Genomic DNA, 27,042 nt, shown 5'->3' with positions numbered 1-27,042 from the left:
AGACTGTCACACAAAGTGCATACCTTATGCATTGCAGGTTCTGGTGTGGGTGAATGCCATGTATGTCGAGCTGGGAGGGCTTCAGTGGTATAGCCTGGCCAGAAGTTTGTGACAACCTCAGTGGGCTTTGAACTGTTGGTCCTCGTGTCCTTGTGAAAGACCAGAAAAAAAAATGAAATAAATAAAATTAACCTCTAGTGGATTTGCCTGCTTGTATAATGCTTGTCTCCATGAACTCTTACGGATGTGCCTTTATTCTGTATGACAACACCCCCCCCCCATGTGTTCTTGAAGACATTTTTGATACATTTGTGTGTCTGTGTTGTTTTGTGTCTGTATTGCACTGTGTGTGGTGTATGTACTTGTTAATGTAGATATATCCACATTTGAGTAGAGGTAGACGTTGAGTGTTTTCCTCAATTACATTCCACCTTTTTATTTATTTGTTTGTTTGGTTGGTTTTTGAGGCAGGGTTTCTCTAGGTAGCCTTGTTTGTCTGGAACTCACTCTGTAGACCAGGCTGGCTTCGAACTCATAGAGATCTGCCTGCCTCTGCCTCCTGAGTGCTGGGATTAAAGGCATGCTCCACCAACACCCAGCCACCTTTATTTTATTAATTCATTTTTTAAAATTTTTTTATTATTGTGTGGGTTGAGGAGGGGTGTTGCATGTGCCACAGTGAACATGTGGGGGTCAAAGGACAGCCTTGTGGAGCTGGTGCTCTGCTCCCAACTTTACACCTGTTCTGGGGAGTGAGTCCAGGTCTCCAGGCTTGTGTGGCAAGAGCCTTTACTGACGAACCATTTTGCCAGCCTTCCACCTTTATTTTGGAGACAGGGTCTCTCGCTAAACCTGAAGTTCATTGATTAGGCTGGACTGGCCAGCCAATGAGCTTCAGGGCTCCTGTCTCCATTCCCTCAGCCTCCAATTCTGATGTACAAACCATCCTGCCTGGCTTTTCCTTGGGTTTTGAAGATCCAGTCTCAGGACTTTGTCCTGCTTATGAAGCAGGTCCTTCACTGGCCGAGCCCTCTCTCCAGTCTCCTAAAATGATTATTCCTCAGTTCATCTTTTTAGAAGCGTTAAGTGGGTCAGGCATGGTGGCCCAACACTTGAGAGGCTGAATCAGGAAGATTAAGGGTTGGAGACTCGACTGGGTTACATAGCAAGTTTCAAGTCAGCCTGGGCTACACATCAGGACTCTGTCCAAAAATGTAAAAATGGCCAGCACATTTCTGTGTACATGCACGCACCTATGCATACCCGCGTGCATGTCTGTATGTTGGTGTGCGTATGAAAGCATGGGACCTGTCTGTCACCTCCCTGCCCTCTCCCGTGTGCCCCAGACATTGGTCCATGTGTTAAGCTTGCTCCTTCAGGAGGTTCTGGATGAGCATTTGCATGCTGTGGCTATCACAGTTGTACAGAATTTCCCTTTCCCGGCTTTTTCAGATAGCACGTGGTGTTAGTTGTCAAGAGTGACTTTTCAAGTAGCAGTGTATCTCAAGCAGTCAGGAAGCCATGACAGCATCTTAGCAGTGGCAGGGATGCTTCTGGCTGTCAGGAACAGACAGTTGACAAGCCTGGATGACAAATATAGTTCAGTATGTCCTTCAACAGCAAGGCATTCTGGGCCAGTCAACTTCCATCTGTCTTTCTGTTCTGCAGCCCCCTGCTAGGAGCGAGGTGTCTGCAGCCACTCCAACCCTTATGTCATAGTTTAATTTTTTTTTCAGAGCCCTTAGAAGACATCCCACCCTGTCTCAGCAGCTAGAAATGGGTCACATGGCCAAATCTAAATTCACAAGGAATGCAGAGTGAGGCTGCAAGGCTTTGGTTGAATATTAGTTAGGCAACTCAGGCCCTCCAGGGAGGGAGCACAGACTAGAGGCCTGAGCAGCAGACCTTTACTGTCTCACAGTTCTGGAGGCTTGAAGGCCAAGGTCTCTCCGGTGAGGCCTCTCTCCTCCATGTGCAGATGGCTGCCTCCTCCTGTGTCCTTTCCTTTATGTACAAACCTCCCTGCTCTCTCTACCTTCTTTCATGAGGATGCCAACCCTTTGCATGTGGTCTCATGCTGATGACCTCAGTTAACCTTAGTACTTCCTCAAAGGCCCTGCATACTGTCTCACTGGGATTTAGGGTTTTTACATGTTAATTGTTTTTGGAGCGGGGGTGGGGGGGGTGGGGGGGGTGGGGGGGTGGGGGGGGTGGGGGGGTGGGGGGGTGGAGGGGGGTGGGGGGGTGGGGGGGGCGTGATATAACAGGATCCAGTTTGATGTGGGACAGAGTCCAGAATCTGAAAAAAGGAGTCTAAAAGTGCAGTGACAATTACTTTGGCTTCAGGGTTAGATTTAGACATAAACCTTGTTTCCACTCCGTATGAAACACTTGCCATGTCTGGCTTAGCCCATGTCCCATGTGTACAGGGGTCTGGTTTTCCCAGGCCTCCAGCCCTGTGGCAAAGCATGCAGAAGAGAGGACAGTTATTTGGACATCTGGTCAAGTGCTCATTGTCTAGACCGCTGGCATTAGCCCTTCTGTCTTAGCCTTGACCTTGTCTGTAACTATACAAAACCACTCCCCAACCACTGCCCTAAAGGCTATTTCATGCATTGATTTTTCAAAACAAAACAGAAAACCCAGGAGCTCTTTTGAAGATACTCCATTGCCTTAAGATAGCTCCAAAACCATTAGTAGTGCCCGGGAGTATACCGCTCTCCTTCAGGGGGAAGGACATGCTTGGAACTTAGGAAAGGACACGTGGCAAGGAATGCAGTCTTTGGTGCCGGCACATTGGGGTCATCGTTGACCCTGGCTGCTGCTGCCTGTGTGACCTTGGCTAAAATCTGTTGTGATGCCACGGCTCGGTTTCCTGTCTGTGAAATGGGAGAATGGTAGTGCACCTGGGTGGGAGAGGCGAGTCCATGAGAGCAAGCTCTTCTGTGATTAGTGGACACTGAGCTGTGGCCTGGCATTTGTTGATTGCTTTTTGACTCTGTTACTGAGAAAGCCACAGGCCCTTTGTAAGAGTGTCATAGAGACTTTCCCTCCTTGTTCATGCCCGGGATCCAGAGGTACATCATTCTGTAGTGACACTGTGGGTAGGATGCTGCCACCCATGTCTGACTCGGTGTCTGACCAAGGTCTCACCATCCGTGCCTGGAGAGACTAGACCTGACCCTGGACTCGCCTGATGCCTGGCCCCCCCGCTCTTTTTTTGTTTTGTTTTGGTTTGGGTTTTTTGAAACAAAGTTTCTCTGTGTAGACCAGGCTGGCCTCAAACTCACAGAGACCCACCTGCCTCTGCCTCCCAAATGCTGGGATTAAAGGCGCACGCCGCCGCTTGCTTTACTTTCTTACCCTTCCCATCCTTGCCAAGCACAGAGGACTTTGAGAAGCTGCATTATGTAAATTGGCTGCTGTTTAGAGTACAGCATTTTGAAAATCTCTTAGAGGTGTTGCTTTCTGTCCTCCAAGCTGATGCCTTTCCTCTTAAACTTCCCAGGCTTTGCTGACGGAGATGATGGAAAGATGTAAGAAACTAGGCAACAAGTAAGTACTTAGAAGACTCACAGAAGCACCTGCTTGAAGTTGGAGTCAGTGGTGCTCGTTCTCTCTCTCTCTCTCTCTCTCTCTCTCTCTCTCTCTCTCTCTCTCTCTCTCGTGTGTGTGTGTGTGTGTGTGTGTGTGTGTGTGTGTGTGTGTTATGTGTGTCTGAGTTCATGCACAGAGGCCAGAGGGCAGTGTTGGGTGCCTTTCTCTATAGCACTTCATTTTATTTTTTGAGGCAGGGCCTCTCATGAACCTGGAGGTCACTGATTCAGTTAGACTGGCTGGCCAGCGAGCCCCAGGTTCCTTCCTGTCTCTGCCTGCCCAGCAGTGGGGTTACAGGTGTTCACCACCACAGCCAGATCTTTATATGGGTTCTGGAAATTTGAGTCCAGGCCCTCATATGTGTGCAGTAAGCACTTTACCAACCGAGCTCTCTCCTCAGCCATGACTTGCTTCTGTTTATTCTTTTGAGCTTCCACTCTTAACATGGGTGAGAGTAAGCAGAGGGGCTGGTTAGACTGTGTGGAGGTTCAGAACAATGCATTGGAATTGTCTGGTCTCAGACCTCAGCCCCATCCTAATTTAGCTTTGTGATCTTGGCCCACTAACCTGACAGCCCTATGCCTCAGTCTTCCCCCTCTGCAAAATGGGGGTGATAATAATAGCCCTTTCTTTATGGGGCTGTGGTAAGTGGTAGGGCCAGGATGCACTCGGTTTCCTGCCTCCTGCCTATGAGGTTCTCTTTGCTACTCTCTTGGTGGCAGATATAACACATCCTTGAGTGGGTTTTGTTCTTTCTCAAGTACCTAAAATTCAAGGTCCCTTTCATAAGAAATTTCTTGTATAAAAGAAACATATTTGTAACAAGGACCCATGTTGTTATTGAGCATTCAGTTTTGTTAGAGCATCAGCCTGTGAAGGCTCACTCCTACTTAAGTGAGTTGGACTGTAGCTGATTTTCCTGTCCCTCCGTCTAGTTCATTCAAACGTTGTCAAGTGTAAAATATACAGTGAGTCCTGTGGCAGCCTCCAGGGAGTGCCCCCTACTATGTCTGCTGTTTTGATTGTTTTTTCCTTTCTAATCTTTTCATTAAAAGCTGTCAGTCATCCTTCTTGGTAGTCAGTATATACCCCGGCATTAAATCTGACTTGCAGGCCAGGTCCAGTGGCAATTGTTCATAATTCCAGATTTGAGGAGTGGAGATGTTGAACCTGGAGATGTCTGGAGCCAGAAAGGCTCAGCAGTCAAGAACACTTGCTGCTCTTGTGGGGAACCCAGGTTTGGTTCCTAGCACCCACATGGTGGCTCACAACCACCCATAACTTCAGTTCCAGGGAACAGGTTGAATGTTCGGTACTCTCCTAGGCTACGTAGAAAGCCTTGCTCTCAATATACAAACAAAAGTAAATAAACAAATAAGTAAATAAAGGACTTGTATCCCGAGGAAGCTGGAGTGACTTGGCATCTGTGTCTTTCAGTGCTTTGCTCCTGAACTCCGTGATGTCAGCTTTCAGGGCCGAGTTCATTGCCACCAGGTCTATGGACTTCATTGGCATGATTAAAGAGTGTGACGAGTCTGGCTTCCCCAAGGTAGGCTCGAGATGGACGGTGTCTACCTGATTCCTTCGGAGGCTAGAGTCAGGTGTGGGGGCAATGGAGGCCTAGAGGAGATAAGTGAGGGCTCTGTTTCCAAAGGACATGATGGAAGATGGCTGAGATTGGGATCATTAATGTCACGTAACTGTTGTGCCTCAGGTCTTGAATGCTGAACCCATGAATGGAGTCACCATGGAGTATTTAGGAAAGATGTGGTCACATCTTTTTTTTTTTTGCTCTTGGGCTGTGGAGGTGGCTTAGTCAGTAGAGTGCTTTACAAGCATGAGGACCTGAACTTGATGCCCATATAAAAAGCCAGGAATGGTAGGTATCGTGTGCTTGTGATCCCAGAGCTGGGGAAGTGGATACAGGCAGATCCCTGGGGATCACTGACTAGTCAATCTAAGTGGTCATTCCCAGGTCCCAGTAAGAGACCTAGTCTCAAAAACCAAGGTGGACAACTCCTGAGGAATGACACTCATGTTTGATCTCTAGCCTCTTCCTGCACACACACACACACACACACACACACACACACACACACATGAACACCCATTTTCTCTCCATCTCCCAATTAGTGAAAACATCCTCCAGTACTATACATGACGTGTGAATTAGAGCACTACTCTAAGCCAGCTCACTTTGGGTGTGTACTGGGAACTGAGCTCCGGCTCTCCCATGCTAAGTGCAATCTCTACCTGAGATGCTTTGGCAGCAGCTCCTTGAGTTTCATGGAGTTGTTTGGGTGGATCTGTAAAACTTCAGAAAAAAGCCTTAGGAAGATTTTCCTGGAGACAGATGACATGTTGGAGCCTTTTCTTTCTCTTTTTAAGCCTTAAGATATTTTGACTTAAAATCCCTAGTAACATAACCGTTTGCTACTTTCTTAGCATCTTCTTTTCCATTCACTGGGGCTAAACTTGGCCTTGGCTGATCCTCCTGAGAATGATCGACTTCAGATTCTCAATGAAGCTTGGAAAGTCATCACTAAGTTGAAGAATCCTCAGGTGAGTGGCCATTTAGACCTAAGATCCACTAATTTTTGTAGAAGTTATACCATATACACTTAATTTTTTTTTTAATGTGTGTGGGGGTTTTGCCTGCACGTATGTCTGCACCATCTGTGCGCAGTGACCGTGGAGGCCAGAAGAGGGCATTGGGTCCCCTGGAACTGAAGTTATGGGTGGTTGTGAGCCACCATGTGGGTGCTGGGAACCAAACCTGGGTCCCCACAGGAGCAGCCAGTGTTCTCGACTGCCGAGCTGCCTTTCCGGCTCCAGACATTTTACTTTTAAAAACTGAGCTTTAGCCATGTAAGGTGACTCACATCTGTATTTGCAGCACTTAGGAGGCTGAGGCAGGAGGATAAAGCATTTAAGACCAGCCTGGGCTATATAACGGTGACCCTGTCTCAAAAAACAAAACCCGAATAATAACAACAAAACAAAAATGAATAAATGAGATTTCTACTAATCAAACTTTAAAAAAAAAGGAACTCTCCTTGTATCATTTATTAACATTTATTAACCTATAGAGGGAACAAATGACATTAAACATGCTTCTTAATTTTCCTGTCCCAATTATATCTTGTGTCTGATGCCCCAAGATGCACTAAACACATACAGTTACTACTATTAAAAGCTTTAGATGTCTTCTAGCTGTGCAAAGAGCAGCTAGAGTTCAGCAGTCAAGTGTGTATTTCTAAATAGCAATCCACTAGGAGATCCCTAAAGGATTGAAGATCAGTGGTTGAACACCAGGGCTACCAAAAGTGTTACATGACAGCCCAGCTAGTGTCATTTACTGTCGTGCATGTGATGATGGCCATGGCCATCAGGGATGTGTGTGCACATACATGCACTTGTGTCTTGGTATGTGTTTGCATGTCAGAGGGATGCTTCAGGAGCAGGTCCTGTCTCCCACCTTGTTTCTGAGCAGTTCCATGCTAGCTGCCCATGGGCTTTCCTCCTTCTGTGTCTTGTTTGTTTTTTGTTTTCATTCCTGGCTAACCTGGTACTCCGTGTAGACCAGGCTGGCCTGGAACTCACTGAGATCCTGGGTGCTGGGATTAAAAGTGTGCACCAGGGCATCAGGCTTTTTTTTTTACATGGGTTGTTAGTCTTGGTGGCAGGTGTTCTTAGCTGCTGAGTCACCTCCTTGACCCCTTTAGGGCTTTTCAAACCCTTTTATAGGGTAGATTTACAGCCCTTCTGTAGATTTACAGCCCTTCTGTAGATCAAATGCTTTATTTTTAAAGCAACAAGCAAACCTTGAATGCTCAGTCAAACCACCGTATGGGGGTTTTCTGCTGAGATACTACGGCCAGGGCTTCTTAAGCATAACAGATTTGCATCTTGGCCTAAGGAGCAATGCTGGGGTCAAAGTCTATAGTGAGGGCAGGCTACTTGTTTCCTTTTGTAACTTGCTCTTCATGGTAATGTGTGTCAGTCAGTTAAGCACTGTGCTACTCTGACCCAGCATCCGGGAGAAGCCACTCGAGGGAGGAGTTTGTTATTGCTCACAGTTGAGAGGAAAGTATCAGGGCTGGCTGGTGAGGTGGCTGAAGAGCAGCAGGGGCTTGTGCTGTATCCTGTCACAGTTTGGTGGATGCTAGAAGCGGAGTCCAGGCCGGAGGCGGGGCTGGGCTACAGCCCTCAAAGGACCACCTCCTCAAGCTCTGCCTCCTATCCGAGATGTTCCATGGCCTCCCAGAAGGCCCCAGCAGTGGGAGCTGTGAGGGACATTCATACTCAAATCATAAGCGTAAGCCAGGCGTTTCCATATTTCTCTTTTGTCAGAGCCCTTGAGAATTTGTCTGTGAACTTGTGGCAAAAGTTTAGTGGTGGTGTGCTCACTCTAAAGCTATTTTTACCTTTCCTTTGTAGGACTACATTAACTGTGCTGAGGTATGGGTAGAGTACACCTGCAGGCATTTCACGGTACGTACAACTGTGGGGTTGTTTTCCTAAGGGTTTTGTGGTTTAATGGTTACCATAGCAACAGAGTCTGGTCACTTAGGAATGTTGCAGTGGTACTTGAGATGGGGCCCCACGGTGTTGTCCAGACAGGTCTCAAAGTCCTGGGCTCAAGTCTGTTGGCAAATGCCACTGTGCCCAGATCTTAAATGTGAAGGTGTGGGAGGTGTTAGCATGTGTTGTCAACAAGTGTGTCCCACACTGGCACATCAGTCTGGGTAGTACCGCATCAGACAAAGCTAAACAGTGGCCCCTCAGGAACTAAGATGCTCAAATGCTTTGTAAATTGCTATAAGTGTCTAGTAGGCGGTGTTTTCTTTTTTTTTTTCTATTTTATTTAATGTGGTTGTTGTTTAGCATTTTCAAATATTCAGAGCCTGCATGTGCTTCCCACCCACAAGCAAATACAGATATTTCTTTCTCTGAGTGCAGACAGAACCACAGATTGGGGAAGATTAGGCTCATCAAAGAATAAGGACTTTAGAAGCAGGTAGAAGTGGGCTCTTTTGACCTTCTTACCAGAGTACGCTTGTTTTAGAAACATGATTTTTAAAATATTTTGATGTGAGTATATATGGACTCTGTATGCACTGTGGAGGTCAGAGGTCATTACCAGGTGTCTTCCTGTTACCACATCATCACCATCATCATCTAGGGCCGGTTTTCTTTTTCTTAAGGTTTATTTTCAGTGTGTGTGGGGTGGGGTAGGGTGGGGTAGAGAGTGCATGCGTGTTTGTATGTGCCTTTGAAAGCCAGAGGCATTAGAGTTGGGTCCCTTCAGCTGTAGTTATGGGCTTTTGTAAGCTACCTGATGTGGGCAATGGACTGAAGACTCTGGTCCTTGTTAAAGAATAACAAGTGCTCTGAACTGCTGAGCCGTCTTTCTAGCCATCCATCTTATTTATTATTATTATTGGAGTGAGGGAGGGCTCTGTGTTTGTGTGTATGTTTGCATTCAGAGGCCAGAGGAAGAAGCCTCATACCACTCTCAGCCTCTTTGAGTAGGCTGGTACCCAACAATCCTCCCATCTCCACTCACTCTGTTCCCAGCTATCCCCAGTCCTGGAGTTACAGGGTAGCTGGGTGCTAGCGATCTGAACTCGGGTCCTCATGCTTGAGCACCCATCTTTTTACAAGTTAGTGCAGGGTTATGGTTTGGATGTTTGTGTCCACCCTGCCTCCTTGATTCACGGGCTTAAACCTGTTCCCCGAGTTCAGTGTTAAGAAGTGGAGCTTTGTGAGTGCGGGTCATCCTGACTCTTGTCAACTCTCTCAAGGATGCCAGAGTAATTTAGAAAGATGCATCATGTCATGAGAGTGAAGCCCTGTGGGTGGGATTAGTGCCCTTAAAACAAATCCCAAAGAAGTCTGTTAACCCCTTCCATCATGGGGGGCCCTTGTGAGGAGGAGCAGGCTTTCTCCAGACACTGAATCTGCAGGTGCCCTGATCTGAGACTTCCTGGCCTCTAGGGCCATGAGTGGGAAACCCCTGCCATCTTTAAACTTCCTGGCTTATGGTGCTGTGTTACAGCAGACAGTGCGTGAGGAAGCATGCCTGGGTTCCTATAAACCATACTTACACACACTGAAATTCAAATCTCAAAATTTTTGCTGTCATAAAACAGTGTCTTAGTCAGAGTTTCTATTGCTGTGAAGAGACACCATGACCACAGCAACTCTTATAAAGGAAAACATTTAATTGGCTGGCTTATAGTGCAGAGGTCCATCATCATCATGGTAAGACATGGCAGCATGCAGACAGACATGGTGCTGGAGAGGTAACTGAGAGTTTTACATCTTGTGCAGGCAACAGGAAGTGAACTGACACACTGAGTGTGGCTTGAGCATATATGAAACCTCAGAATCCGCCTCCACAGTGACACACTTCCTCCAAGGCCATACCTACTCCAACAAAGCCACACCTCCCAATAGTGCCACTCCCTATGAGCTTATGGGGGCCAATTACATTCATACTACCACAAATACCATCTCTCTGTGAGTTGAATGTGAAGCTAGTCTTCACTTGTCAGCTATACAACAGTAGGCTGTGTTTAGGCTGTACATAGCTGACTCCTGGCATAAATGACTGACATGAGCAGTTAGGGCAAATGGCTTATAAGGGGTAAGTCTATACCCTTCCCACATAGCCTCACTGCTCACTTTCCAGGCGCTGAGGCAGGAACCTGGGTCAGGTAGGCAGAAAGTAGCCTAAATGACTTTATCTTTCTAGAACAGTGTTCAGTACTGACTTAGAGTAGCATAGCCATCTTGAGTGTGGTGGTACTAGACTGAGGATATGGACATGATTTCTTTCCTTGTGTTTATTTTTTCAGAATATTTGAAACTATTTCTTGGAAGGTGTGTGGCTTTCTGCTTGTGTGTTTGGTTTTTGGTACTGGGATGAACCCAGGGCCTCACACATACATGCTGGGCAAGCGCTCACTAAGCTGTCTGCCCAGCCCTGTATCATGAGTGTGTCAGTGTCTTCCTCCAGGAAGAAAGCCAGTGGTCCCAGCCTAACAGCAGAGTTGGTTTATGTCCCCTGTATAGAAACGAGAAATGAACACCGTTCTGGCTGACGTTATCAAGCACATGACTCCGGACCGAGCGTTTGAGGACTCCTACCCCCAGGTAACAGAGGCTTCCTTTCCCACTGTGGGGATCTTGTTCTGTTGAATGAAGTACTCATGTACTGGTCAAAGGGTACACCCGGGAATCCTGTGTTTAATCTCGGCTCTGCCACGTCCTAGCTTTGGGCCTCACTTTTGTCTCCTGTAGAGTGGGGATGGGTACATGTGTGCCATAGCACATGTGCAGGCCAGAGAACAGTTATGGAAGTCGGTTCTTTCCTTTTACTGTCTGAGTCCTGGGGAATCAGACTCAGGTTGTTAGGTTGTTGGCTTTTTTGCCTACTGAGCCCTCTCAGTGGCTCAGCATTTTTTTTTTTTTTTAATGTGTGCCAGAAAATAAGGAAGTGATCAAACATTGATCTTAGAGTTCTGGACATGGCATACATACATTGGTGGGGATGTGAAAAAGAAGGAGGACAGCTTGAAGAGCCTCTCCCGGGCGGGCTTCCAGTCAGCACCAAAGGAAACCGAGGAGAGCTGAGGAGTAGCTCCCCATGTTGGGGTACTTGATTTGCAAGAATGATGGTCTGAGTTCAGATCCCCAGCACCCAAGGAAAAAGCCAAGCATAGCTGTGTATGAGGGGGCATTGGAGATTGTTCGCCAGCAGCCTAACTTCAGGTTCAGAGAAAGACCCCCATCTCAAAAGAGTAAGGTGGAGAATGATAGAGGAGAACACCCAGCGTGTTCCTGTGACCTCTGTGTGTAGCTTAAGTTTTCCTGCCTGGCCCACAGTCAGGATATATCTCTTTCACCTGCCAGTCCCACAGCCTCTCAGACCCGACCAAGTAAACACAGAGACTTATGTTGCTTTCAAACTGTATGGCCGTGGCAGGCTTCTTGCTAACTGTTCTTATAGCTTAAATTAATCCATTTCCTTTAATCTATACCTTGTCACATGGCTCGTGGCTTACCGGCATCTTCACAAGCTGTTTCTCATCATGGCGGCTGGCAGTGTCTCTCTGACTCAGCCTTCCACTTCCCAGCTTTATTCTCCTCCTTGCCCCGCCTACACTTCCTGCCTAGCCAACGGCCAATCAGTGTTTTATTGATTAATTAGCAACACATTTGCCATACATCCCACAGCATCTGTGCATATACACATGTACATATAACACATATACACTGTGCACATACACTACACAGACCTACACATATACTACCCATACTTACACACAACATACACTACAGACCCACCCCTACACACATATCCCATGTACTACAGACTTACACATACACACAGTCATCACATATACTCCATAGACCTCCACATGCATGCACTACACAGACCTACACACACCACACAGAACCACACACATACACAGAACACATATGCTGCACAGACCTACACACACATGCAAACACACACACACAAACACACACACACACACACACACACACACACACACACACACACACACACCAAAAAAGAAAAGCATCACAGATGTTTGACCCCAGGCTGGAACCACACAGAAGAGAACAAGGGTGATGCTAGGAGGGACCTAGTGAGGCTTTATGAGATTGGACTGTGGGTGACAGAGTCTTTTCATATTAGAGTGAAACTAGCCGAATTTGATAGCAGCAAAGTGGATGCCAGTGACGAAGATTGTTTTAGGAAATGCAAAATGCAGTGTTAAGGCATGAGGGCTGTTGTTCTCATGGTTTAAGGGAATTTAGTTTGTCTTTCATGGAGAAAATGTCAGTCACTGTTAGTGTTGATCACTGCAATCAATTATCCGAGGTAATCAACTCATGAACTTTGTTATTGTTGCTGTTTGGTTTGGTTTAGCTCACAGTTTTGAAGGTTGCAGACCTCAGGAGTTGCTCCTGCTGGTTACATTGCTGGTCACCCGGAGAACTGTCTCCAATAGCCGTATTTCAGTTTTGAATGAGTGAGCTTATTACGTTTAAGCCAAAGTAAAAGGATAAATACCGAGAGGGAGGTAAATAGGTAGTAAAATGTCATTGAATTGGGTGCTCAGAACATCTTGCAGAAATCGATCAATGGGGAAGTCAGACCCTTTTAAGGCAGCTAGCTGGAGTTCCCCGAGTGAAAGAAAGTTCCAGACAATTCCCTCAGGTGAGGTTTCTGTGTGCATAGTCATGTCATCCAATCAAGTGCTCCCAACATCCAGCGGAAAACCACTGGGGAAGTTGAGGCTGACACCCCTGGTTCAGTTCAGCTTTCTGTCCATGGATGAGCTCCTGTGGATGAACTTTTCTCTTCCCTACCCACAGGCATTCTTTCTGTCATGTGATAAACAATAACAACCTGTTCTCAGGGACACAGCTTTTAGGCTGTTTTACTGTTCTCTTCTCTCCCTGCTTTGGAGTTAGGGGGGCAGCCCATTCCTAAAGAAGGGGCCTTGGAGGACACTTTGAGACAGACAGGCTTGAAGTATTTCCAGAGCCAACTTCTCAGTAAGCTCAAAAGGCACGTGACAATTTACCAAACTATTATACTAGTAATACACCCTTGCCAAGGACAGTGAAGAGACCAGGAATGGTTGAGTCCCACAGTCCCTGATGTGGGCACACCCCAGTAACCTGAGGGCTTTCCACCAGGGCCCCCACCTTTCTAACACTCTGCCCTCGCCCAGTTGTGTCCTTCAGGAAACCAAGACTTTAATACATGGACCCTTGAGCGACACCTGTTCAAACCGTAGCAGATACATTGGTCACATTATTAAAATTTGGGTAAAGAATGTGCAGGAGCTCTTGCTGTAATACTTTCAGCTTTTCTGTAAATTTGAAATTATTACAAAACAAATTTTAAAGTAGGCACACCGTGTTTATGAATTCCACCGTCGTGGGTGGTTGGGTGAGGCGATATAGCAAAGGAAGAAAAGTGTTAGCTTTGGTGGGATCCTCTGAGGAGTAAATGCTGTTGGACAGTGCTTTCAGTTTGCATTGTCAAAATGAAATGTTACTGGGGAAAACCCTGTCTTTAAAACCAGAACATACATGTAGCTGTGCAAAAATGATTTTGTTCCAGAGGGATTAGTTGCCTTGTATTAGAATATGTGGTGATATATTGTGCATCAAATAAAGCTTGCCTGAGGATCAGAGGACAGAGCCAGCCACTAGATTAAACATAGATGCCAGGCAGTGGTGGCACACACCTTTAATCCTAGCACTTGGGGGGCAGAGATGCATCTGGATCTCTGTGAGTTCAAAGCCACTCTGGACTACATGAGATTAATTCAGTCTAGGAGAGAAACAGAGCCAGGCAGTGGTGGCTCACACTTTAACCCCAGCACTTGAGATCTCATGCCTTTGCTAGCAGTATTTAGGAAGTCATACGCCCTTAATCCCAGCACTAGGAAGGAAGTGAAATGGCTGGGTGGAGAAAGACATATACGGCATGAAGAGACAGGAACAAGTGCCTTTCGGCTGAGGACTCAGAGGCTTTCAGTTAGAGTTTTCGTGGAGACAGGATCTTGCCTCCCATTCGGCCAGTAGTGGTGAGAAGTTTCTCTACTGGCTTGTTCCTTTGTCTCTCTGATCTTTCAGCATTTATCCCAATATCTGGCTCCAAGGTTTTTTTTTTTGGTTTTTTTTTTTTTTTTTTTTTTTTTTGGTTTTTCGAGACAGGGTTTCTCTGTGTAGTTTTGGTGCCTGTCCTGGATCTCGCTCTGTAGACCAGGCTGGCCTCGAACTCACAAAGATCCACCTGTCTCTGCCTCCCGAGTGCTGGGATTAAAGGTATGTGCCACCACCGCCCAGCAGTTTTATTTTTCATTGTAAGATTGTTTAGGATTGATGTTACAAGAATATTCTAATACGTTATAATGCCCTGGAACATTGCTTGTCATGAAGTTTTTGCTTTGTTAGAGATATCTCTCATGTCTTGCCTGGGCTGCCCTTAAACTCACTATCTTCCTGCCAGTGCCCTGATGAACTGGGGCTACAGGTGCCTACCTCTGTTTCCTGACTTTTGACACCCTCTTAGTCTTCCCCTCAACTGACCTGGCCAGCTGCTTCCTTAAGAAGTAAGCTTGTGCATTTCTACTTTGTGCTTGTAGAACTTGAGAGATGATATTGTAACAGTTTCCAGTATAAACAAGGTGTTTGTTAGTGAGTGTTCTGGATGGCACCCAAAGGCCAGTAATTATCTTTTATTTAGAAGTAGCATCTCCTTGATTCTCCCAGGCCAAGCCCTTTTGACCAAGACTGTGTATACCTCAGGGTAAAGGCAGTAGACATGAGGCTCTGGGCAATTCTGAGACTTGGCAAGATCTTTGGGGCAGTGGCCCTTGACTCCATTGGTAAAACTCCGTCATCTTCCTCTCACTGAAGTCATAAAGAAATGCAGGACCATGGTAAACTATAAATGGGAGTGGCAGTCTGTGGCCGATACCCACTTGTAGCCCATCACCTGTTTGTGTGAATAAAGTTTTATTGGCACACAGAAACTCATCTGTTCTACATTGGTTAATATCTTGAATAGTTGTGTGGGGCTGTGGACTGGGTTTTTTGTGGTCTCCTAGACCAGCCACAGAGGCCAAGGTGAGATCCAGAGGTGTGGTTGTTGGTAGAGTGCTTGCCTGGCACGTACAAAGCTCTGGATTCGATCCCTCAGTGCCACATAGAACAGGCACAGTGGCACACACCTGTACTCTCAGCACTGGGGAGGTAGAGGCAGAAGGATTAGACGCTCCAGGTTACCCTTGGCAACATACTGTGCTCAAGGCAATCTTGGATGACCTTCTGTTTTGAAAGGTAAGTAGAGAGCATTGCAGACCAGGCTCCTAGTGAGCACATGGGCAGTCCTACTTAATCCTCATGGATACTGCCCCACAGAAGAAGCTGAGGCCAGGGCATAGTCCCCAGGACTCTAAAGGAGGAGGTAGAGTAAGAAGGACAATCAACTGAGGCAGGGTCTAACCTGGTCTACTTTTCCTTCCTTGAACAATCCAGGCTAACTCTGTTGTGATTGTAGCGGGGAGTTAGGAAGGAGGGCTGCCTTTTGACAACATGCAGGTCTTATTAAACAAGATATGTTCTTGTGTTCTGTTCCACAGCTCCAGTCGATAATTAAGAAAGTCATAGCCCACTTCCACGACTTCTCAGTTCTTTTCTCAGTGGTAAGCAGCGTTTCTTAATGACCTCTGGAGGCTTGTGTTCTCTGTTGCTGTCAGGGTTTCATGCTACCCAGGCTAGAACTCTCACTTCTTTTGTAAAGCACTGAGGTGCTGTCCCCCTGACAAGCAGTTTTTCCATATGACTATGGTGATTTGGAAACACAGTACACGCAAACGGAGTGAAGAATGCTGTTTCTGTCTAAGTCCTTCCTCATCAGAGGGCTGTGCACTGCACCTGCTACTGTTTGAGCACCCCTTGTCCAAATGCCTGGGGCAGAAAGTGCTTCATACGTGGTGTTTTGTTTTTGGATTTGGAGTTATTCACACACACACACACACACACACACACACACACACACACAGAGTAAGATTTTTTAAACTGGGACCCAAGTCTAAACAGAATTTACTTTCGTTTTATGTGTACCTTTACACAAAGGCAGAGTTTCATATAATGTCTTTTGTTTATTTGTTTGTTTGTTTTTGTTTTTTGAGACAGGGTTTCTTTGTGTAGTTTGCGCCTTTCCTGGATCTCGCTCTGTAGACCAGACTGGCCTTGAACTCACATAGATCCATCTGCCTCTGCTTCCCGAGTGCTGGGATTTAAGGTGTGCGCCACCACTGCCTGGCTTCATATAACATCTCAATAATTCTGTACAAGAGACTGAGGATGCAGCTCAGGGGTACAGCACTTGCCTGACATGTTCTGTGCCCACACGGCCGAACAACATACCAGTCACAAGCAGAACGTTCAACTTGGGGCATTGTGTTGGCACTAGAAAGTACAGATTTGGGAACGTTTTTGATTTCAGATTTTAGATTAAGGGTGCTCAGTCTGTAATCATTAAAAAAAAAAGAGAGAGAGAATTCCAAGTCAGGTCCTTCAGAGGACTCCCAAACATTCCTTCTGCTTATTTGAACCCCCTCTCCCAAGTGACTTACAAATTATTTCCAGTTATTTGTGTCAAGTGCTTTCTCTATTCTTAGGAAAAGTTTCTGCCGTTTCTGGACATGTTCCAGAAAGAAAGTGTGCGAGTAGAGGTCTGCAAGTGCATCATGGAAGCCTTCATCAAGTGAGTACAGGACATGGTTCCTAGCGCTCTGTGAAGTGTGTTGATGGCTGATGCACTCTGAAGTCTAGTGATGTGTGTATACCTCATCCCTAAATACCACAAGGAGAAACACATTAAAAGCAGGTGCCATGCCGGCACAATGACTAATTCCTATAGTAATCCCATTGCTAGAAGGCTGAGGCAGGAGGATGGTAAGTTCAAGGGTAGCAAGACTTTGTTGTGTGCATGCGTGCACGCGTGTGTGTGTGTGTGTGTGTGTGTGTGTGTGTGTGTGTGTGTGTATAGGAGAGAGAATATTTATATATGGAGATGATTTGAAATAATTTATTTTAAGGAAAGTAGAAAGCAAACTGAGCAAGCAGAGGCAGTAAGCAGCTTTCCTCAGTAGCTTCTGCTTTAGCTCCTGCCTTGAGTTCCTGACTTCCCTCCTTGACAGACTGTAAACTGTCATGTAAACCATAAGCTGAAATGAACTCCTGCCCTGCCAAATTTTTTTTTTAACTTATTGGGGCCTGAAAACATGAGTTGGTGGTTAAGAGTACTTGCTGCTCTTGTGCTGGACCAGGGTTCGGTTTTCAGCATGCACGTACAGCTCACAACCATTCATAACTCTAGTTCTAGGATATCGTATGCTCTTCTGAGTTCTATAGGCATCAGGCATGTACATGGCGCGCACACACGCATGCAGGCAAAATACTTATATATGTAACGTAAGATCCTTAAAGTTTTATTTTATTTTATATGTATGTGTGTGTGCCTGAGTGTATGTTATATGTACCATATATATGCAGGAGCCCGTGGGGGTCAGAAGAGGGCATCAGATCCTCTGGAACCGGAGTTAAGGTGTTTGTAAGCCCCATTTGGGCACTGGGAATTGAACATGGAAGTAAGTGCTCTTAGCTGTTGAGACATCTTTCTGGCCCTATGATAATTTTTTAAATATCAGGCATCATGATAAAAAGTTAGTAATTAATGCTTAAGAAAGCCAAAGGAGGTCTAGAGAGATTGGCTTAGTGCATGAAGGTGCTTGGCACCAAGCCCGATGATCTGAGTTCAGTCCCCAGAACTCCCATGATGGAAGGAGAGAACCAGCTCCATGCGCATGCCGTGGAGCACACCCTCCCCCCAAAATAAGTAAATGTAAAAAAAAAAAAAGGATCAGGTACAAACCAAACTGTCAGATGTTGACAGGACGCTGGCCACAGTTCTTCAGCATGGCTTTGGAGGGAGTCTTTCTCTGCGTTAGGATTGGTGTTGGTTTGTTTGCATCAGTGAGGGCCCTGAATAGCCATGGCTGCCCTGGTACCTACTGTGCAGCCCAGGGTAGCCTCGAACTTGCGGTACCGTCCTGTCTCAGCCTCTTGAGTACTGCGGTTGCAGCACTGTGCCACCAAATTCATTATGAAGGAGATGCGTGGACCGCTTGTGGAGCAACATTTACAGAATGAAAACGGACTCGGAGGGACCAGTGCAAAGACAGCCGTCTTCAGTGCTGGGTATTCAGCGGACGACTTCAGATTCATTTTCTGATATAGTTCCTGTTGTTTTCTTAAGTCCATGTTCTTACACTGCCTGCTAGCAGTGTCCCATGCAATAATGTACAGGCAGTGCACAGCTTTTTATAAGGGAACTAGGGATTTGAACTCCAGTCTTCATGCGTACACAGCAAGCATGCTTACCCGCTGAGCCATCTTCCCAGGACTTTAATTTTAATTTAGTTTTTTTTTTATTCTAAAATACTAAGTACTCAAGATAGAACATCATCTTTCCAAACAGAGATACACAAAGTGCTTGTCAAATAGTAGAGAATGTCACATGCGACTACCCTTGGACATACTCATTGAGGGCTTATCACAGCACACACGTGTGGGCATGTGACTGCAGTTCCAGCTGTTCAGGAGGCTGAGGCAGGAGGTTTGCTCAGGGCAATTAGAATTTGAAACCAATCTGGGCAACCAGATTCTATTTAAAAAAAAAAAAACCCAAAACAAGAATAAAACCCCTCTGTGTCTTAAGTGATGAGACCAAAAGAAAAGAGGTAATAAGTTCAGGTAGTGATGTGGGTGAGATAAAGGAAAGTCAAGTGAGGGCGTGTGTGGTCCAGAAAGGTGGAGGGAGGTGAGGTGATGTGACAGTCGCATGCTAATTTTAAATGTAAATGGACAACATGTAACTAGTTCGGTTTATCTGTGATTTCACATTGGTTCTCTTAGGTAATGAAAATTGCTCTGAATTCTAAGAACATAAATATGGTTGAGTTTAGAAAATTGAGTTTGATATTACTCCAAAATATTCTGTGTATTGTTCCCTTTTTTTAAATTGCGTGTGTGTGTGTGTGTGTGTGTGTGTGTGTGTGTGTGTGTGTGTGTATTTATGCATGTGCCTGCGTGTGTGTGCACATGCCGCAGTGCAGGTGTGGAGGTCAGAGGAATGAGTCAGTTTTCCCCTTCCACTGTGTGGTTGTCAGGCTTTGTGGCGAGCACCTCTACCCACTGAGCCATCTTGCTACCTCTCATCTTATCTTTCTAGAAGATCCATTCCTGGTCAGTGAGATAGCTCATGGGGTAAGGCACTGGTTGTGCAAGCCTGACCACCCGAGTTCAGTCCCCGGAACCCATGTAACTGACTCCAGAGTTGTCCTGTAACCCCCTCGTACATACCGTGACATGCCTGCACCCACCCATACAAGGTCACGCAATAATGAATTCTTTCCTAACAATTAATATTGACTGCTTTATCTTTAGTATATGTGGTGTGAACACACCTACCTTACATGAAGATTCATTTGGGGTATTGCTCCTGTCATGCTTTGCTTGGCACTTAACTTCCATGCAGGTTGTGGGCAGCTGCAGAAGGTGTTCATCATGGTAAAAAGACACTTTCCCTTTGCCCGGCACAGGCAATGGCTTACGATGATTTTGCAACCAGGAGCGGTCAGATGTGTAGGAACGCTCCTGTGACTCACAGAGGAGCTGAGAGGGAAACCAGAGTGTGTCTCACTGATCGCTGCTGCCTGTGCGCAGTACCAGACAGAGCATCTGGGGTTCTCATACAGCTGTTGAAAACAGAACCCAGTCTTCCATGGCCATGGACAGAGCTTTTACAATTGTCTCTTAATGTCTTCTAGGCATCAGCAGGAGCCAACCAAGGACCCCGTCATCCTCAATGCCCTTTTGCACATTTGCAAGACCATGCATGACTCTGTGAAGTAAGTGCCCTTAAAGCTGAGATGCAGCGTGGCTGGGGTGCATTAGGGAGTGACGTCTATAAGCTGCTGCTGCGAACAGCTTGATCTGATCTAGATTCCCGAAAACTGGGGCTAGAGAGAGAGAAAAGTGAATAAGAGTGCTTAGTGCTCTTGCAGAGGACCTGGGTTTGACTCCCAGGACCCACATGTTGGCTTATGATTGCCTATAATTCCATTTCCAGGGGACCCGACATCCTCTTCTTACCTCTGCAAGCTCCTTCATGCACACAATGCACATGAACTCTCTCTCTCTCTCTCTCTCTCTCTCTCTCTCTCTCTCTCTCTCTCTCTCACACACACACACACACACACACACACACACACACACACACACACACACACGCTCCTATTGAAAACAACACTCCAGTCTTATAGAGCAAGGAGCACAGGCCAACCTTTAAAAGAAAAATGAGATAGCAGATGTTTTTATGGAGGATTTATGATTTCTGGTGGGGAAAGGGGCTGGTTTTGTGCAAGTGAACTCAAATTCTGTCTCCTCGAGATTCCTGAGAGAGCGATGGTACAGTGGCAGCTCACTCAGCCAGTAGCATAGCCTCTTAGTTTATCTCATTCTTACCTTGTTGTTTAACATGCAAAAGACATAGCTTCCACTTCTTACAGTGGCTTTATGTGCCCAGAATGTTGAGAGCGCAGGTCTAGCCTCAAGCCTTAGCCTTTCACTCAAAGACTGTTTCCATCTTACAAGTTGTTGGTGGCTATTTTAATCTCCAAGAATTTTTGCACAGCAGCTTGATTCACTCAAAGTGTTTTAAGAATTGAGAATGTCGCTTTGGAATCTCATCATCCACAGGATGCGTTTCTTCTTTTTCCTCCCTTTAATTTTAGAATCTTTATAACTATGCCTTCAAATTCATGAGTAGTTATAAAAATCCAAGCATTATCAGTATCATTACACGTTTGCCAGGCGAAGTGACACACACCAGTAATCCCAGCACTTGGAAGACTAAGGCAGGAGGGTCACAAGTTCAAGGACAGACTGCAGGTGGGGTCTTGTCTTAACAACAACAATAACAATACACTTTCATAATAAATGGACCCAGTAGACTTATATTGAGCCAAAACAGCAATAAAGGTACACAGATAGTTATATTTGCAAGGTAGTGTTTGGCTCAGGAGACCTGAGTGGGGAATCGTAGCTCTTGGGTACTGGATCACCTAAGGATCCAGGGTCCTTCTGTGTTGCTGCTCTGGCATCCCAGAGCTGTGCTGCCCTCATCTTTCTGCTGGAAGGTGGCCTGTGTCCACACAGGCCATGTCCACAGTCCAGCCCATGCAGCTTCCTCTGAGGGACAACACTTGGGAGAGTCACACTTCATTGCATTCACATTGTCACACTTAGCTATGAAGGAGGCTGGAAAACATTGTCTCAGAGAACTGAGGGGCACCAAGCATGATGCCCTACACCTCTAGTCTAGTACTCCAGGCTCAGGCAGGAGGCCAACCTGGGCCACATAGTGAGACCCTATCTCAAATACTAAAATTGAAAAGAACCGAGGGCACATTGTATATCAAAGAACAGGGCAATGTTTGTCAAAATGTATTTTCCCTTATGACGAGCCAAACAAAAACTACCCCCCCACCCCCCACCCCCGAGACAGGGTTTCTCTGTGTAGCTTTGGGGCCTGTCCTGGATCTCACTCTGTAGACCAGGCTGGCCTCAAACTTACAGAGATCCGCCTGGCTCTGCCTCCCAAGTGCTGGGGTTGAAGGCATGCGCCACCACCTCCCGGCTCAAACAAAAACTCTCAATCCTATTTATTTTTGTTCCTGGAAATTAAACCCAGGGGCCTTACACAATGCTAGACAATCATTGTACCACTGAACTCAATCTCCATCCCCAATTTTTTGAAAACTCTAAAAATAAATTTGGGGAACTATTTGTGTGTATAATCAAACTAGACTCAGGAATTGAAATTTATATTTGTGTTAAATTTTCTGCAGAATATAAGTGAGATCTGTTTCAGACACATCCAAAAGTAAGGTGATTGATGGATGGAGGTGGGGATAGGTAGTCAGGTGATAAAACAAGCATCTCAAGGTGTCGATGGTAGAAGCTTGACGGCAAGTGTGTGAGTGTTCATTAGAAAGTTCTTTGATAAAAAGAGTGGTGGCACACGCCTTTAATGCCAGCACTCGGAGGCAGAGACAGGCGGATCTCTGTGAGTTCTAGGCCAGCCTGGGCTACAGAGTGAATTCCAGGACAGCCAGGGATACACAGAGAAACCCTGTCTTAAGGGAAAAAAAAGAAAAGAGAAGAAAGTTCTTTGATGTGTAGTAGAAAATTTTAAAAATAGGGAGACGCCAGGTTTTCTCTGAAGTGCGAACTCTGACGTCAGGGCTTGCTGTCTGATTTTTAAAGGAGAGAAAGTTGCCTTCTCTTGTGCCGTTGATAACCGTGCTTTGGGATGGCATCGTCAGGGAGAAGAGACATACATTTGAATTTTGTCCCTTTTGGTTAACACTTCCATCTAAAGATAGACAGGCAGCCTGTCGGGAGTTTCTGCATCTAGAAAATGCACAGTAGCCTCACTCTAACCCGCCCGCCTCTGGAGCTCTTCTCCTCAGGCGGCTACATTTGCTGCCTCCGTGTTAATTATGCACCATTATTGATCCCAGCGCTCTCACGCTTGAGGACGAGAAGAGGATGCTGGCCCACCTGATCAATGGATTTATAAAAATGGTAAGTTTGTGGGAAAGAAGTTTGAGTTCACTTGGAAACATGATGTCATTGTTTATCCCCTCTGCCGAGAGTGACTCACGTTGTGTTCCCCAGGGCTTTTCATTTTTACTGAGATAAGATGGAATTAGAAATTTCTGACGTTTGCCAAGACTCCCGTGGGGGCAAAGGGAGCCAAGAGAAGCTAACTGTGGGAAGAGTTAAGGGGGGCGGGGCAGGACAGGGAAGATGTAGACGAACGCTCCTGGGGAGTGGCTGGACTCGGGGTCTCCTCTGCCACAGGACCTCCCATCCATGTCTTCTTTGGTCCCACTGGCTTTCCCTTGCCTTCTGTCCTGAACTGGCTCACCTCTGACCCTGTAGCCTAGCAACTTAAGCGAAGAGGGGTTTGTTTCTGCCCACAGTTTGAGAGTATATATAGTCCATCATGGTGGAGATGGAGGTAGTGATGTCACCAAGGGAGGAACCTGAGGCCACAAGTCACTTTGTTTCCACAGTCAGGCAGAGAAGAGAGAGAGAGAGAGAGAGAGAGAGAGAGAGAGAGAGAGAGAGAGAGAGAGAGAGAGAGAGAGAGACAGAGACAGAGAGAGAGACAGAGAGAGAGAGAAAGAGAGAGAGAGGCTTGTGTTTGGCATGCTTTCTCCTTTTACTGTAGTCTGGGACCACAGCCCAGGGAATAGTACCACCTACACTTAGAGTGGTTCTTTTCATCTTAATTTACTCAGTCTAGATCATCCTTGGTTTACATGCCCAGAGGCCTGTTTCCCTGGTGATTCTAAACTCTGGGAAGTTGACAATCATGATTAACCATGCAGCTTGGGAGATTTGAGAGACTCCCAGAGACCCAAATCATGGAGACCGAGAATGGAGAGCCAAGTCCCTGAAGCAGCTGTTATGTGGGTTGTCAGTGGTGGTCAAACCAACCAGGTGTACATCCACGTCCGCTCCATCCATTCACCGCTGCTTGGCAGTTAACCTGAAGTGTGGTGGCATAGGATAGCTGCTCTCTTCATTTTTTGTTTTTGTTTTTAAATTTCTTCTTTGATGATTTTATACAAGTAAACATATTATTTTGTTCATATCACCCCCTTACCCTCTCTCATTCCCCCCTCTCTCCCACTGGACCCTTTTGCAACAAGTCTGCCTCTTACTTCCCTGTCTTTTTAATTTCAATTTTTTTGTGACCCTCTGAGTTTCATTAGTGTAGCTTGTGTGAGCACGGTAGCTTATGTGAGCACAGTATGGAGTTGTTTACTGGAACACGGGCATCTTACCGTGGAAGCTGACTGTGCCATGCCCAGCAGCCATCATTGCTTTGTTTTCTTAGTTTGTAGTCTGTGGATTGGCTGGCCGTCCAGGCTTCAGAGGATGTCAGCTCACGTGGCTCCTGCTGGATGGCTGCCATTGTCTTCCAAGTAGCTTCTTCCTGTCCACCCATGTCATCTAGTTGTCTTAGTTTTTATGTCTCACATGGTGCTGCCTTCATGAGGGTACAATATGGAAGCTCAGGCTTCAGAAAGCCAAACCTTATATTACAGTGACCCTCAGCTGTATTCTGCTGAGTTCTGTTGGTCAAAGTGAGACACGGGTCGTCTGTGAGGGAGAAGAGGTGAAGAGAACCCACCTCCTGATGAGAAGAGTCCGGAGGAGGCCTCACAATTAGAAGGACTGCTTTAGTCTTTTATGGAAACATCCTGCCATTTGATGTCCCAGTTCATCTTTACCTTAATTCTGGGTGTTACTGAGGTCTTACTGTGTGGCCGAGGCTGGCCTTGAACTTCTGGACTGAAGCAGTCCTCCTGCCTCAGTAGCTAGGAAGATAGGTGCACATCACACACCTGGCTTGGGATCCTCTCTTTTAATAAAACATCAGAATCCAAACTGGACTGAGGTAGAAATGTCGAGGTCTCCCAATAACAATGTAAAAGCGAAGCTGCCTACTGGTTCTCTGGGTACCATCACTTTTGATGGACATTCACAATCAGCCTTTTGGTTCCCAGGTAGGAAATGGACCTGGGGATTTTACCAAGTGCCTCTCCTTCACCCTTGGCTAACACAGTATGCTGACCAGGAGCAATTGATCTTTTTCAGCCTTTGTCTGAATGTCACCAAGTCTCAGGGAGTAAGGTGTGAGCCTCACACTTACTATGGGAACAGCAGAGCTCTGTGCAAACTGATCTGAGGACGGCCAACTCTCTCCTACGGTCCAGCTTTTCATAAAGACAAGGAAAGAGGCTCCTTGCAAGGGGATAAGGTGGAGACACTTCCTTTTAGCTGCTGAGGTCAGGTCCCCATCAAGAAACAGTAGGGTGTGACCCGTACTAGGGAAGCCCTTGTGACAAATGGCTCCCAAGGACCCAATTTATGTTCTGTGAAAAAGCCACAGCTGACAAACAAAATTCCATGGTTTCCTTTCCTTGCTAGTCTGGAAAAATTTCTATTTTTGCCCTGCTCCTATTCTATGCCCCTGGACTTCTTGCTCTGGTCACAGAGCTGGCTTCTCAGAGTGACCTTTCAGTTCTACTTGGGCTGAAGTTATATGAGACCTTTTTAGTCAGGGAGAAAGTGTGTGTGTCTCTGTGTGTGTATGTGTGTGTTTGTGCATGAATGTGTGGGCACACACGCATTCATGCACACGTGTTTGGCTCCCCACTAATAACAGCACTGTGCCTCTTAGCGTCTCTCTCTTTGATTCTAGGTCTCCTTCGGCCGTGATTTTGAGCAGCAGCTCAGCTTCTACGTTGAGTCCAGGTCGATGTTTTGCAACCTGGAACCTGTTCTTGTGCAGTTGATCCATGTAAGCATTCTTGTCATGTGTTCTTTCCATGAGTACTGATTGGTTGTCAATATACCGCATGCTAGGCTCAATCTAGGAGTGTTCTTTTAGTTATTTGAGACTAGGTCTTGTGCAGTCCAGGCTGACCCCAAATTTACTGTGTAACTGAGGCTGGCTTTGAACTCCTGATCCTTCTGCCTCTCCAGCCCCACTTCCACCCCCCCCCCCCCCCCCCAATGCTGGCATCAAGTAGCTTGCAGTCTGATTCTTCAAGCACTCTCCTGCTCCTCTCCTCGTGGGTGGGCTGGAGAGATGGTTTCTTGGAGGCTAATCAGATCCATGGCTTTGCTTAAGCCTTTGAGTACGCTCAGTCCTTTTTTCTTTCTTTTTATGTCTCATTGATTTCTTTTCTTCTTGAATAAACCACCCCCCTTCTCAGCAATTTGCGTGCTCTTATTTCTTGGTGATAGTGACAAGAATAAAGTGGTCTGCACTGGGCTCCACCAATGAATGGGCAGGTGACCCGAGGCCCTGTCTAACCAGTGGTTTGCTGTTCTCCACAGACTTGCTGACCCATGAGTAACAGCTCTGCTTATGATTAAACAGCTAACAGCTTGTAAAGCCTCAGAAAAAATAAAATACTATATATGTATAAAAGTGGAAAGAAAAACAGCATTTTAATTTTGTTCTTTTAAAAACGGTTCCTAAATAATAGTTACAGACTGGGTGTGGAGCACAGTAGCGGGGTCTCAGATGTGTGAGGCCCTGGGTTCCACCCCTGTATCCAGCAAAACAGGCAAAAGTATACCACTTGTGTAACTGTGATCGCTTCCTGATGAAGCGTGTGCGTGCTTGTCAGCTCTGCACAGTCCCAGCCCTGGACTCAGATCACTTACCACTGCCCTTATTTTCTGTTCCCCATCAATCTCCCCCACCGCCCCAACTTTTTATCACTGTGGCTGCCGAAAGTCCACTTATGCAGAGTATGGCTATAAGGGATGTAATTCAGTGAAGTCACAAGCTATGGCACACCAGCACTTGGCACAGAGTCTAACAATTGCTATTTCTTAAAACCTGCCCTCGATTGCAGCATCCTGATGATGCCATGGTACCCAGTTTGGAAACCAAAACTCCCATTATTCTTTTTAATCAATTTTATATCTGTTGAAGAATAACACTTTGTAGGAACTTGTTTCCTCCTTAGTATGTTATTTTGCACCCATCATTCTAAGACCTAAATCTAGAGACTTCATCTATAAGATGGGGGTTGGTCATGGAGCCCCCCTGTAGGGTTGTAAGGATCAAATGAACTGTATCAGCTGAATAACGTGGCTGTGGTTACTGCTGTTAGTATTAGCATCATGCGGTTACATTGCTCAGCCTACTCTTGGGTTTGAAAGTTTCCTGAGATC

General features: G+C 46.1%; 1 protein-coding gene across 1 annotated transcript in view; it reads left to right on the top strand.

The window, feature by feature from the left end:
• Positions 1 to 27,042, top strand: part of Vps35l (VPS35 endosomal protein sorting factor like) — a 108,969-nt gene that overhangs the window by 44,394 nt on the left and 37,533 nt on the right. Inside the window, exons 15-24 of the mRNA XM_059268177.1 lie at positions 3,509 to 3,555; positions 5,035 to 5,146; positions 6,043 to 6,159; positions 8,038 to 8,091; positions 10,678 to 10,758; positions 15,780 to 15,842; positions 16,824 to 16,909; positions 20,037 to 20,117; positions 22,794 to 22,857; positions 25,553 to 25,651. Coding sequence (XP_059124160.1) covers positions 3,509 to 3,555; positions 5,035 to 5,146; positions 6,043 to 6,159; positions 8,038 to 8,091; positions 10,678 to 10,758; positions 15,780 to 15,842; positions 16,824 to 16,909; positions 20,037 to 20,117; positions 22,794 to 22,857; positions 25,553 to 25,651 — 804 coding nt within the window. The remainder of the gene's footprint in view (positions 1 to 3,508; positions 3,556 to 5,034; positions 5,147 to 6,042; positions 6,160 to 8,037; positions 8,092 to 10,677; positions 10,759 to 15,779; positions 15,843 to 16,823; positions 16,910 to 20,036; positions 20,118 to 22,793; positions 22,858 to 25,552; positions 25,652 to 27,042) is intronic.

The sequence above is a fragment of the Peromyscus eremicus genome, chromosome 1 (genome assembly GCF_949786415.1).
Source record: "Peromyscus eremicus chromosome 1, PerEre_H2_v1, whole genome shotgun sequence".
Taxonomy (NCBI): domain Eukaryota; kingdom Metazoa; phylum Chordata; class Mammalia; order Rodentia; family Cricetidae; genus Peromyscus; species Peromyscus eremicus.
The sequence above is the reverse complement of the archived record's forward strand: the minus strand, read 5'-3'. Positions and strand labels throughout refer to the sequence as shown.